Raw genomic sequence first — 14,582 nt, 5'->3', positions numbered from 1 at the left:
TTTGCCCTATTCATGCGGCAGGGTGCTACTAGAAACTGGTTAGTACATATTATCAGAGGCATAGGAATACCTTCCCGAACTTACCCTGAACGTGGACACTCCAGCTGCTGTGGAACTACACACTCTAGCATGTCCTCCAAAAGTTTTGCTGTTGCAGCAGGCTAAACCTGTGGCAGGACATGCTGGGATGTGCAGTTCCACAGCTGCTCGAGTGCCACAGTCCAGTAAGAGGGGAGATACAGACTGTGATCTAGGGAGGTCCAAGCGTTGTGATGATTGTACCTCAGAGCACTGATGCTTGTTGTGGAGTAGGTCTCTCCCTTTCTCTGCGTTTCCTACAGACTTGTCTTCCATTAATATCCACAGTGAGTAGAAGGGAAACCTCCATCTACATTTCTAGCCATTGTCCTGCATCACATCTGAGTTCACACAACTTGTTGTTATAGGAGGGCACAAGGTCTTCTGGTAGCTGTACTAGCCACGTGCACAGCACTATTTATTACACAGCCCAACAAAATAAATTGTTTGGTTACCAAGGATATTTAAAAAAATGTATGGTATGTTGTGGATGCTGAATTCAAAAATAAAAGTATTTCTTTTAAAATTGGCTGTAGGTCATAAAATAATGGATACCCTCGAGTAATAGGCAATCAGAACATTCTCCATGGTCATTCTAGATTATTCTCCCACCATATATAAGTGAGCGGCCACCAACCAGCAGTCAGTTGACTATTGAGTTTTTCTTGTTCCTCATCCGTGCATCTCAAGAATTAGTCGATCTAGCAAAACCAATGTCATATTAGGAATCTGCACCACAAATGTGCCCCAACATTGCTGTAATATTATTTGTCCTCTCTGTTTGCATATGCCAAGCAGTCACCACAATTCACCGGAAACCCTACATGCTCCTACCGGGTCTGGCATCTCTGGCCCCGCTATATAGGAGCATATTGGCAGTATTCTCTACTTTGTCTACTTGTGGTCATGTGACAGCGGATGTCAGAGCTGAAAAGTTCCAGTCTACTTTAGCCTCTCTCAGGGAACAGAAAAATACCAGGGTCTCCAGCACAAGCTCCCCCGACCTCCAGTGATCCTGTGTGTGACCTTCCCCATTTGCCTGTCGATTCTGTACTTTCTCTGTGACTCTGTGGTTATGTTTGCTTATTCCTGAATATCCTACTAGCTCCACCCTCGTGGCATTCCCTCAGCAGTATCATGTTTCAGACCCCATCTACCCGACTAAGTAATGAGATAATTAAAAAGCTCTACAGTAGTAAATATTTAATAAAAAGTATTTGTTTTCCAATGTCTCCCTTTATAGCTATAAGAAGTGGAACATAAATTTATAATGAATGTGGGCTTATCTATTAAAAATTCAGATTTATAAAAAAAATTGAACAGTTCTAGACTATATATAGATAAAAACATGGTGAGAACATCTGAAAACAAATGCCATAAAATTAAACAATTATCAAGAAATACATTTTATTGGATTGAAGTGGAAACTCTGATAAGGTCACAATAATGATTTGACGGGATTCCTTACATCTATTTTGAGCCTTATATAATCTAAAAGTTACAAACGACATCATAAAACCTCACAAAATGTATTTCAATATATTTCAGCAAATCCAAATTATCATCTTAGACCTGATATAAGATTGAGTTATGGTCCAATAGTTTGCCAAGATTATTTTTTAAGTAATTAAATAAATAAATTATATATAAATATATAAATAAAACGGGGGCTGCAAGCTTAAATGCATTGATCAATTCATGAACCAAAACCCCAGTTTATTATTTTTATTATTATTATTGTTAGTTATTATGGTGAGTGCAGAGCCCTTGTGATTCCTATTTAAACAATGTGGTCACATACCATGTTGCACCCCAAATCTAGGAATGGTGAGTGCCGTGGATTAGTGCTTTTTGTTTATTATGATTAATTTTTATAATTAATCATTTTTGTGATCACATTTTCTCATGCACCCTTTTTAACTAGCTGTTTTCCTAGGTGCTTTGCAACAGGTGTGCTTGGTAACTGTCTCACATTTAAAAGCAAAGTTGCTGTGACCTTTAAACCTTGATAGCATACCCTGAGTTTAAAAACTAATGTGATGGCTATGTCCATGTTATAATTCTGAGCAATAGAGTAGGGACTTGCAGTAAAGTGGGGTCCTGTGATGGGGGCTGCAAGCTTAAATGCATTGATCAATTCATGAACCAAAACCTCACTGTTTATAGTTATTATGGTGAGTGCAGAGCCCTTGTGATTCCAATATATATATATATTTTTTTATTTTTGAGGTAGGGACTAAATCAGATCTATTTTTATGAATTCATTTTATTCTATTATTTTCTCTTTTTTATATTGTTTGGAATTTTCTTTTTTTATAACATTAATGGAAACACTATGTATTTTTTTTCTTTCACATAAAAAGATATTGTCATGGAGGTGTTCATTAAAGATGACGGTAGACTGAAAAAATCACACCTGTTTCACTTGTAAAAAATTTCTGTATGGTTCTCTGATGCGGTAGGTGGTCTGCTTTTGTTGTACATTTCTGTGTAGTTTCACCAGTTTCTTCGTGCAGCTAAGTCCTGAGAGTGCCACAGTGGTTGTTGTGGATATTACATTGTTTCTGGAGGTACCTAGGTATTTGAGGATTGAAACAACTGAGTGCCGGCCATCTGCAACTATACATAATACATTGACAAAACCAGTAGCTCTCTCCTTAAATAAAAATTGTTACCAGTTACTTGAACTAGTTAATATGAGATGTGTGGACCAGCGGCACTGCTGGTCCACACATCTCATGCATATTTTAATAGAGGGGCTAAAACAGATTAATTTTTTTGTTTCGAGAATTCACCAATGGGTCATGTATTTACGATTTAGTTTTATAGTGTTATTTTCTTTTTATATTATATATTTAGAGAATTCACCAAACAATGGGTCTTAATATTATGATTTAAATTTTACACTTTATTATTTTTCTTTATTTGTTTTTATATTATTTGAATTTTTTTTTTTTTTTATAACATTAATGGAATTACTATGTATTTTTTTTCTTTATCATAAAATTATATTGTCATGGAGGTGTTCATTAAAGATTATATACTGAAAAATCACTCCTGTTTCACTTATATGGTTTCTCTGATGCAGTAGAAAGTATGTTTTTGTAAAACATTTACCACTTTCATTCTAGGCATATGGCTTTTCTTCCCGTCTGAGCTCTCCAATGTACTTCGAGATGTGAATTACTGGTTATTTGTTTCCCACACTCCGAGCAAGAGTATAATTTTTGTCCTGTGTGACTTCTCTGATGTTAAACGAGTTCGGAAATTACTTTTAATCCATTTCCCACATACAGAGCATGAAAAATTATCTCTCTCACGTGTGGGTTCTCTGATGCTTTGTGAGACTTTTTTTGATAGTAAAACCTTCACCACATTCACAACAGGAATATGGTTTCTCTCCAGTGTGGCTTCTCTGGTGATTTTGCAATCCTGTCTTTTTGGTAAAACTTTTTCCACATTCAGAGCAAGTAAATGGTTTCTCTCCTGTGTGGATTCTCTGGTGATTTTTTAGATTTGATGGACAGATAAAACATTTATCACACTCCGAGCAAGAATACGGTTTCTCTCCTGTGTGGAGTCTCTGGTGCTTTTTCAGACCTGATATCCAGGTAAAATATTTCCCGCACTCTGAGCAATAATATGGTTTCTCTCCTGTATGGAGTCTCAGATGCTTATTCAGGGATGATTTACTAATAAAACATTTCACACATTCAGAGCAAGAATACGGTTTTTCTCCTGTGTGGACTCTCTGATGTACCAGAAAATGATCTTTCTTATTAAAAAATTTTCCACATTCAGAACAGGACCAAGATTTGTATCCAATGTTAATAATTTGTATTTTCTTCTGGGATTTAACATAGATGAACTGGTTATTAAAGCTTCTATCACCTTTGGAAGATCCTGGTTCCTCCATAATATGAGTAGATGTATGATCTGTGGGTGTAAAAAGGTCACTGTCTGGGAGGTTTCCTCCATCACATGAGACTGGTTCCTCCATAATATGAGTAGATGTATACTGTGTATGATCTGTGGGTGTATAAATGTCAGTGTCTGTGAGGGTTCCCCCATCACATGAGACTGGTTCCTCCTTAATATGAGATGTATAATGTGTATGATCTGTGGGTGTATAAATGTTGGTGTTTGTGAGGTTTCCTCCATCACATGAGACTGGTTCCTCCTTAATAAGAGTAGATGTATACTGTGTATGATCTGTGGGTGTATAAATGTCACTGTCTGTGAGGTTTCCTCCATCACATGAGGCTGGTTCCTCCTTAATATGAGTAGATGTATATTCTGTATGATCTGTGGGTGTATAAATGTTGGTGTCTGTGAGGTTTCCTTCATCACATGAGACTGGTTTAATATTAGTAGATGTATACTGTGTATGATCTGTCGGTGTATAAATGTCACTGTCTGTGAGGTTTCCTCCATCACATGAGGCTGGTTCCTCCTTAATATTAGTAGATGTATACTGTGTATGATCTGTGGGTGTATAAATGTCACTGTCTGTGAGGTCTCCTCCATCACATGAGACTGGTTCCCCCATAATAAGAGTAGATGTATACTGTGTATGATCTGTGGGTGTATAAATGTCACTGTCTGTGAGGTTTCCTCCATCACATGAGGCTGGTTCCTCCTTAATATGAGTAGATGTATATTGTGTATGATCTGTGGGTGTATAAATGTTGGTGTCTGTGAGGTTTCCTCCATCACATGAGGCTGGTTCCTCCTTAATATGAGTAGATGTATATTGTGTATGATCTGTGGGTGTATAAATGTCAGTGTCTGTGAGGGTTCCTCCATCACATGAGACTGGTTCCTCCTTAATATGAGTAGATGTATATTCTGTATGATCTGTGGGTGTATAAATGTTGGTGTCTGTGAGGTTTCCTTCATCACATGATACTGGTTTAATATTAGTAGATGTATACTGTGTATGATCTGTGGGTGTATAAATGTCACTGTCTGTGAGATTTCCTCCATCACATGAGGCTGGTTCCTCCTTAATATGAGTAGATGTATACTGTGTATGATCTGTGGGTGTATAAATGTCACTGTCTGTGAGGTTTCCTCCATCACATGAGACTGGTTCCCCCATAATAAGAGTAGATGTATACTGTGTATGATCTGTGGGTGTATAAATGTTGGTGTCTGTGAGGGTTCCTCCATCACATGAGACTGGTTCCTCCTTAATATGAGTAGATGTATACTGTGTATGATATGTGGGTGTATAAATGTTGGTGTGTGTGAGGTTTTCTACATCACATGAGACTGGTTCCTCCTTGATATGAGTTGATGGATGTTTAGATTGTTCTGCTGGAAAAAAATGTAAATCAGTTAGATTTATAATAGATATATTAACAATACATTTATTTATTTCACAACATAAAACAAAGTCATTCTAAATAAAATTGTCTCAAATCCCTCACCAAGGACTTTCTGATAGCCAGTTGTGGTGCTCCCATAGCATTAGGTGGCATTCCACACTCTTCATCAACACTTTAGTAAGTCCCTGTCCCACCACCTATGCTCTTTCACAGGAAACAGATGGGTTTCTCCACCATTGTAGCAACACATCCACTTCCTGTTTAATAATCACTGCTAACCCCGCTGGTATTTGGGCTATAGGTGGGGCTCAGAGAAACTCCAGGGGCTCCCAAACACTCTGCACTGCCCCCTAGTGTCTGATACCACTGCAATTATAGGGGATGATGAAACACTCTGCACTGCCCCCTAGTGTCTGATACCACTGCAATTATAGGGGATGATGAGACACTCTGCACTGCCCCCTAGTGTCTGATACCACTGCAATTATAGGGGATGATGAGACACTCTGCACTGCCCCCTAGTGTCTGATACCACTGCAATTCTAGGGGATGATGAGACACTCTGCACTGCCCCCTAGTGTCTGATACCACTGCAATTCTAGGGGATGATGAGACACTCTGCACTGCCCCCTAGTGTCTGATACCACTGCAATTCTAGGGGATGATGAGACACTCTGCACTGCCCCCTAGTGTCTGATACCACTGCAATTCTAGGGGATGATGAGACACTCTGCACTGCCCCCTAGTGTCTGATACCACTGCAATTCTAGGGGATGATGAGACACTCTGCACTGCCCCCTAGTGTCTGATACCACTGCAATTCTAGGGGATGATGAGACACTCTGCACTGCCCCCTAGTGTCTGATACCACTGCAATTCTAGGGGATGATGAGACACTCTGCACTGCCCCCTAGTGTCTGATACCACTGCAATTCTAGGGGATGATGAGACACTCTGCACTGCCCCCTAGTGTCTGATACCACTGCAATTCTAGGGGATGATGAGACACTCTGCACTGCCCCCTAGTGTCTGATACCACTGCAATTCTAGGGGATGATGAGACACTCTGCACTGCCCCCTAGTGTCTGATACCACTGCAATTCTAGGGGATGATGAGACACTCTGCACTGCCCCCTAGTGTCTGATACCACTGCAATTCTAGGGGATGATGAGACACTCTGCACTGCCCCCTAGTGTCTGATACCACTGCAATTCTAGGGGATGATGAGACACTCTGCACTGCCCCCTAGTGTCTGATACCACTGCAATTATAGGGGATGATGAGACACTCTGCACTGCCCCCTAGTGTCTGATACCACTGCAATTATAGGGGATGATGAGACACTCTGCACTGCCCCCTAGTGTCTGATACCACTGCAATTATAGGGGATGATGAGACACTCTGCACTGCCCCCTAGTGTCAGATACCACTGCAATTATAGGGGATGATGAGACACTCTGCACTGCCCCCTAGTGTCAGATACCACTGCAATTATAGGGGATGATGAGACACTCTGCACTGCCCCATAGTGTCTGATACCACTGCAATTCTAGGGGATGATGAGACACTCTGCACTGCCCCCTAGTGTCTGATACCACTGCAATTCTAGGGGATGATGAGACACTCTGCACTGCCCCCTAGTGTCTGATACCACTGCAATTCTAGGGGATGATGAGACACTCTGCACTGCCCCCTAGTGTCTGATACCACTGCAATTCTAGGGGATGATGAGACACTCTGCACTGCCCCCTAGTGTCTGATACCACTGCAATTATAGGGGATGATGAGACACTCTGCACTGCCCCCTAGTGTCTGATACCACTGCAATTATAGGGGATGATGAGACACTCTGCACTGCCCCCTAGTGTCAGATACCACTGCAATTATAGGGGATGATGAGACACTCTGCACTGCCCCCTAGTGTCAGATACCACTGCAATTATAGGGGATGATGAGACACTCTGCACTGCCCCCTAGTGTCTGATACCACTGCAATTCTAGGGGATGATGAGACACTCTGCACTGCCCCCTAGTGTCTGATACCACTGCAATTCTAGGGGATGATGAGACACTCTGCACTGCCCCCTAGTGTCTGATACCACTGCAATTCTAGGGGATGATGAGACACTCTGAACTGCCCCCTAGTGTCTGATACCACTGCAATTCTCGGGGATGATGAGACACTCTGCACTGCCCCCTAGTGTCTGATACCACTGCAATTCTAGGGGATGATGAGACACTCTGCACTGCCCCCTAGTGTCTGATACCACTGCAATTCTAGGGGATGATGAGACACTCTGCACTGCCCCCTAGTGTCTGATACCACTGCAATTCTAGGGGATGATGAGACACTCTGCACTGCCCCCTAGTGTCTGATACCACTGCAATTCTAGGGGATGATGAGACACTCTGCACTGCCCCCTAGTGTCTGATACCACTGCAATTATAGGGGATGATGAGACACTCTGCACTGCCCCCTAGTGTCTGATACCACTGCAATTATAGGGGATGATGAGACACTCTGCACTGCCCCCTAGTGTCAGATACCACTGCAATTATAGGGGATGATGAGACACTCTGCACTGCCCCCTAGTGTCAGATACCACTGCAATTATAGGGGATGATGAGACACTCTGCACTGCCCCATAGTGTCTGATACCACTGCAATTCTAGGGGATGATGAGACACTCTGCACTGCCCCCTAGTGTCTGATACCACTGCAATTCTAGGGGATGATGAGACACTCTGCACTGCCCCCTAGTGTCTGATACCACTGCAATTCTAGGGGATGATGAGACACTCTGCACTGCCCCCTAGTGTCTGATACCACTGCAATTCTAGGGGATGATGAGACACTCTGCACTGCCCCCTAGTGTCTGATACCACTGCAATTATAGGGGATGATGAGACACTCTGCACTGCCCCCTAGTGTCTGATACCACTGCAATTCTAGGGGATGATGAGACACTCTGCACTGCCCCCTAGTGTCAGATACCACTGCAATTATAGGGGATGATGAGACACTCTGCACTGCCCCCTAGTGTCAGATACCACTGCAATTATAGGGGATGATGAGACACTCTGCACTGCCCCATAGTGTCTGATACCACTGCAATTCTAGGGGATGATGAGACACTCTGCACTGCCCCCTAGTGTCTGATACCACTGCAATTCTAGGGGATGATGAGACACTCTGCACTGCCCCCTAGTGTCTGATACCACTGCAATTCTAGGGGATGATGAGACACTCTGCACTGCCCCCTAGTGTCTGATACCACTGCAATTCTAGGGGATGATGAGACACTCTGCACTGCCCCCTAGTGTCTGATACCACTGCAATTATAGGGGATGATGAAACACTCTGCACTGCCCCCTAGTGTCAGATACCACTGCAATTCTAGGGGATGATGAGACACTCTGCACTGCCCCCTAGTGTCTGATACCACTGCAATTCTAGGGGATGATGAGACACTCTGCACTGCCCCCTAGTGTCTGATACCACTGCAATTATAGGGGATGATGAGACACTCTGCACTGCCCCCTAGTGTCAGATACCACTGCAATTATAGGGGATGATGAAACACTCTGCACTGCCCCCTAGTGTCTGATACCACTGCTATTCTAGGGGATGATGAAACACTCTGCACTGCCCCCTAGTGTCTGATACCACTGCAATTCTAGGGGATGATGAAACACTAAGCGCTGCTTATATACCAGAGATGACGGAGGGCACAGAGGGGGATGTAAATGCCAGGAAAGGGTGTGATAGGCTCCTAATACTAAGGGGGCCCCGGATAGGTGGTCTCAGCTAAGTATACCTGAAAACATTAAATAAAATAAAAAAACTTATATACACACACACAACCAAAACAATGTACAGTATATCTCATAAACACACTACTGTAAAAATAATTATCAGCGCATATTTGCACCAGATGGATCTTGGTTTACACACAACTCAGCATTGCACGCAATTCTGACTGCACACCCTCCAAACGCACTTGCTGAGTTTAGCCTTCAGGGGCAAGTGGAAATTCCACTGAGTTGTTTTTCATAGATCCATCTGCAAAACCGAATTCTGTGAAACTAAGCATCAGCCCCAAAGTGAGGACATCTCCTATTTACCCAGACAGGACAGTGATATAGTCTCCTCTTACCCAGTGAAGTGAGGGGCCGGTGATTCTCCATCATCACGTACTTCTACAGACCCGTGTTCCTCTATATACTCCCACTCCTGCATGGAGACATAGACAGTGACATCCTGACACCTTATAGGAACCTGACACAATGATACTGTAATCACCCAGACACATCCCCTGTTACTGTATAATATCCCATTCCCAGTAGTCACCTCTCCAGTCATCACCCAGACACATCCCCTGGTGTTACTGTATAATGTCCCATTCCCAGCAGTCACCTCTCCAGTCATCACCCAGACACATTCCCTGGTGTTACTGTATAATGTCCCATTCCCAGCAGTCACCTCTCCAGTCATCACCCAGACACATTCCCTGGTGTTACTGTATAATGTCCCATTCCCAGCAGTTTCCTCCCCAGTCATCACCCAGACACATCCCCTGGTGTTACTGTATAATATCCCATTCCCAGTAGTCACCTCTCCAGTCATCACCCAGACACATCCCTGGTGTTACTGTATAATGTCCCATTCCCAGCAGTTTCCTCCCCAGTAATCACCCAGACACATCCCCTGGTGTTACTGTATAATATATCATTCCCAGTAGTCACCTCTCCAGTCATCACCCAGACATATCCCCTGGTGTTACTGTATAATGTCCCATTCCCAGCAGTTTCCTCCCCAGTCATCACCCAGACACATCCCCTGGAGTTAATGTATAATATCCCATTCCCAGTAGTCACCTCTCCAGTCATCACCCAGACACATCCCCTGGTGTTACTGTATAATGTCCCATTCCCAGCAGTTTCCTCCCCAGTCATCACCCAGACACATCCCCTGGTGTTAATTTAAATGTCCCATTCCCAGTAATCATCTCTCCAGTCATCACCCAGACACATCCCCTGGTGTTACTGTATAATGTCCCCTTCCTGGCAGTCTCCTCTCCAGTCATCACCCAGACACATCCCCTGGTGTTACTGTATAATGTCCTATTCCCAGCAGTCACCTCTCCAGTCATCATCCAGACACAGTCATCAGCCAGACACATCCCCTGGTGTTACTGTAAAATGTCCCATTCCCAGTAGTCACCTCTCCAGTGATCAACCAGACACATCCCCTGGTGTTACTGTATAATGTCCCATTCCCAGAAGTCACCTCTCTGGTCATCACCCAGACACAGTCATCAGTCAGACACATCCCCTGGTGTTACTGTATAATGTCCCATTCCCAGTAGTTACCTCTCCAGTCATCAACCAGACACATCCCCTGGTGTTACTGTATAATGTCCCCTTCCCAGCAGTCATCACCCAGACACATCCCCTGGTGTTACTGTATAATGTCCCCTTCCCAGCAGTCACCTCTCCAGTCATCACCCAGACACATACCCTGGTGTTAATGTATAATGTCCCATTCCCAGCAGTCTCTCCAGTCATCACCCAGAGACATCCCCTGGTGTTACTGTACAATGTCCCATTCCCAGCAGTCACCTATCCAGTCATCACCCCGACACATCCCCGGGTGTTACTGTATAATGTCCCATTCCCAGTAGTCACCTCTATGGTCATCACCCAGACACAGTCATCAGCCAGACACATCCCCTGGTGTTACTGTATAATGTCCCATTCCCAGCAGTCACCTCTCCGGTCATCAGCCAGACACATCCCCCGGTGTTACTGTATAATGTCCCACTCCCAGCAGTCACCTCTCCGTTCATCATCCAAACACATCCCCCGGTGTTACTGTATAATGTCCCATTCCCAGCAGTCACCTCTCCGGTCATCACCCAGAAACGTCCCCTGGTGTTACTGTATAATGTCCCATTCCCACAAGTCACCTCTCCGGTCATCACCCAGAAACGTCCCCTGGTGTTACTGTATAATGTCCCCTTCCCAGCAGTCACTTCTCCAGTCATCACCCAGACACATCCCCTGGTGTTACTGTACAATGTCCCATTCCCAGCAGTCACCTCTCCAGTCATCACCCAGACACATCCCCGGGTGTTACTTTACAATGTCCCATTCCCAGCAGTCACCTCTCCAGTCATCACCCAGACACATCCCCGGGTGTTACTGTACAATGTCCCATTCCCAGCAGTCACCTCTCCAGTCATCACCCAGACACATCCCCTGGTGTTACTGTATAATGTCCCACTCCCAGCAGTCTCCTCTCCAGTCATCACTCAGACACATCCCCTGGTGTTACTGTATAATGTCCCATTCCCAACAGTCACCTCTCCAGTCATCACCCAGACACATCCCCCGGTGTTACTGTATAATGTCCCATTCCCAGTAGTCACCTCTCCAGTCATCACCCAGACACATCCCCTTGTATTACTCTATAATGTCCCATTCCCAGTAGTCACCTCTCCAGGCATCACCCAGACACATCCCCTGTGTTAATGTATAATATCCCATTCCCAGCAGTCACCTCTCGGGTCATCACCCAGACACAGTCATTAGCCAGACACATCCCCCGGTGTTACTGTATAATGTCCCATTCCCAGCAGTCACCTCTCCGGTCATCACCCAGACACATCCCCTGTGTTACTGTATAATATCCCATTCTCAGCAGTCACCTCTCCAGTCATGACTCAGACACATCCCCTGTGTTACTGTATAATATCCCATTCCCAGCAGTCACCTATCCAGTCATCACCCAGACACATCCCCTGGTGTTACTGTATAATGTCCCATTCCCAGTACTGACCTCTCCAGTCATCACCCAGACACATCCCCGGGTGTTACTGTACAATGTCCCATTCCCAGCAGTCACCTCTCCAGTCATCACCCAGACACATCCCCTGGTGTTACTGTATAATGTCCCACTCCCAGCAGTCTCCTCTCCAGTCATCACTCAGACACATCCCCTGGTGTTACTGTATAATGTCCCATTCCCAGCAGTCACCTCTCCGGTCATCAGCCTGACACATCCCCCGGTGTTACTGTATAATGTCCCACTCCCAGCAGTCACCACTCCGGTCATCATCCAAACACATCCCCCGGTGTTACTGTATAATGTCCCATTCCCAGCAGTCACCTCTCCAGTCATCACCCAGACACATCCCCTGGTGTTACTCTATAATGTCCCATTCCCAGCAGTCACCTCTCCGGTCATCACCCAGACACATCCCCCGGTGTTACTGTATAATGTCCCATCCCCAGCAGTCACCTCTCCGGTCATCACCCAGACACATCCCCCGGTGTTACTGTATAATGTCCCATTCCCAGCAGTCACCTCTCCGGTCATCACCCAGACACATCCCCTGTGTTACTGTATAATATCCCATTCCCAGCAGTCACCTCTCCAGTCATCACCCAGACACATCCCCTGGTGTTACTGTATAATGTCCCATTCCCAGCAGTCACCTCTCCAGTCATCACCCAGACACATCCCCTGGTGTTACTGTATAATGTCCCATTCCCAGCAGTCATCACCCCAGTCATCACCCAGACACATCCCCTGGTATTACTCTATAATGTCCCATTCCCAGTAGTCACCTCTCCAGGCATCACCCAGACACATCCCCTGTGTTACTGTATAATATCCCATTCCCAGCAGTCACCTCTCTTGTCATCACCCAGACACAGTCATTAGCCAGACACATCCCCCGGTGTTACTGTATAATGTCCCATTCCCAGCAGTCACCTCTCCGGTCATCACCCAGACACATCCCCTGTGTTACTGTATAATATCCCATTCCCAGCAGTCACCTCTCCAGTCATGACCCAGACACATCCCATGTGTTACTGTATAATATCCCATTCCCAGCAGTCACCTATCCAGTCATCACCCAGACACATCCCCTGGTGTTACTGTATAATGTCCCATTCCCAGCAGTCACCTCTCCAGTCATCACCCAGACACATTCCCTGGTGTTACTGTATAATGTCCCATTCCCAGCAGTTTCCTCCCCAGTCATCACCCAGACACATCCCCTGGTGTTACTGTATAATATCCCATTCCCAGTAGTCACCTCTCCAGTCATCACCCAGACACATCCCTGGTGTTACTGTATAATGTCCCATTCCCAGCAGTTTCCTCCCCAGTAATCACCCAGACACATCCCCTGGTGTTACTGTATAATATATCATTCCCAGTAGTCACCTCTCCAGTCATCACCCAGACATATCCCCTGGTGTTACTGTATAATGTCCCATTCCCAGCAGTTTCCTCCCCAGTCATCACCCAGACACATCCCCTGGAGTTAATGTATAATATCCCATTCCCAGTAGTCACCTCTCCAGTCATCACCCAGACACATCCCCTGGTGTTACTGTATAATGTCCCATTCCCAGCAGTTTCCTCCCCAGTCATCACCCAGACACATCCCCTGGTGTTAATGTATAATGTCCCATTCCCAGTAATCATCTCTCCAGTCATCACCCAGACACATCCCCTGGTGTTACTGTATAATGTCCCCTTCCTGGCAGTCTCCTCTCCAGTCATCACCCAGACACATCCCCTGGTGTTACTGTATAATGTCCTATTCCCAGCAGTCACCTCTCCAGTCATCATCCAGACACAGTCATCAGCCAGACACATCCCCTGGTGTTACTGTAAAATGTCCCATTCCCAGTAGTCACCTCTCCAGTGATCAACCAGACACATCCCCTGGTGTTACTGTATAATGTCCCATTCCCAGAAGTCACCTCTCTGGTCATCACCCAGACACAGTCATCAGTCAGACACATCCCCTGGTGTTACTGTATAATGTCCCATTCCCAGTAGTTACCTCTCCAGTCATCAACCAGACACATCCCCTGGTGTTACTGTATAATGTCCCCTTCCCAGCAGTCATCACCCAGACACATCCCCTGGTGTTACTGTATAATGTCCCCTTCCCAGCAGTCACCTCTCCAGTCATCACCCAGACACATACCCTGGTGTTAATGTATAATGTCCCATTCCCAGCAGTCTCTCCAGTCATCACCCAGAGACATCCCCTGGTGTTACTGTACAATGTCCCATTCCCAGCAGTCACCTATCCAGTCATCACCCCGACACATCCCCGGGTGTTACTGTATAATGTCCCATTCCC

General features: G+C 45.1%; 1 protein-coding gene across 1 annotated transcript; it reads right to left on the bottom strand.

Moving 5' to 3' along the window:
• Positions 1-3,200: 3,200 nt before the first annotated feature.
• Positions 3,201-13,148, bottom strand: LOC148439545 (uncharacterized). The gene is given in 6 exon segments (XM_088464607.1): positions 3,201-3,328; positions 3,415-4,563; positions 4,678-5,394; positions 9,567-9,619; positions 9,621-9,688; positions 13,107-13,148. Coding segments are annotated over 6 exon segments (2,157 nt in total).
• Between the last annotated feature and the right edge of the window lie 1,434 nt (positions 13,149-14,582).

The sequence above is a fragment of the Taudactylus pleione genome, unplaced genomic scaffold, assembly GCF_031769625.1.
Source record: "Taudactylus pleione unplaced genomic scaffold, aTauple2 ptg001716l, whole genome shotgun sequence".
Lineage (NCBI taxonomy): Eukaryota > Metazoa > Chordata > Amphibia > Anura > Myobatrachidae > Taudactylus > Taudactylus pleione.
Note: the sequence above shows the minus strand (reverse complement) of the source record. Positions and strands in the feature narration are given on the sequence as shown.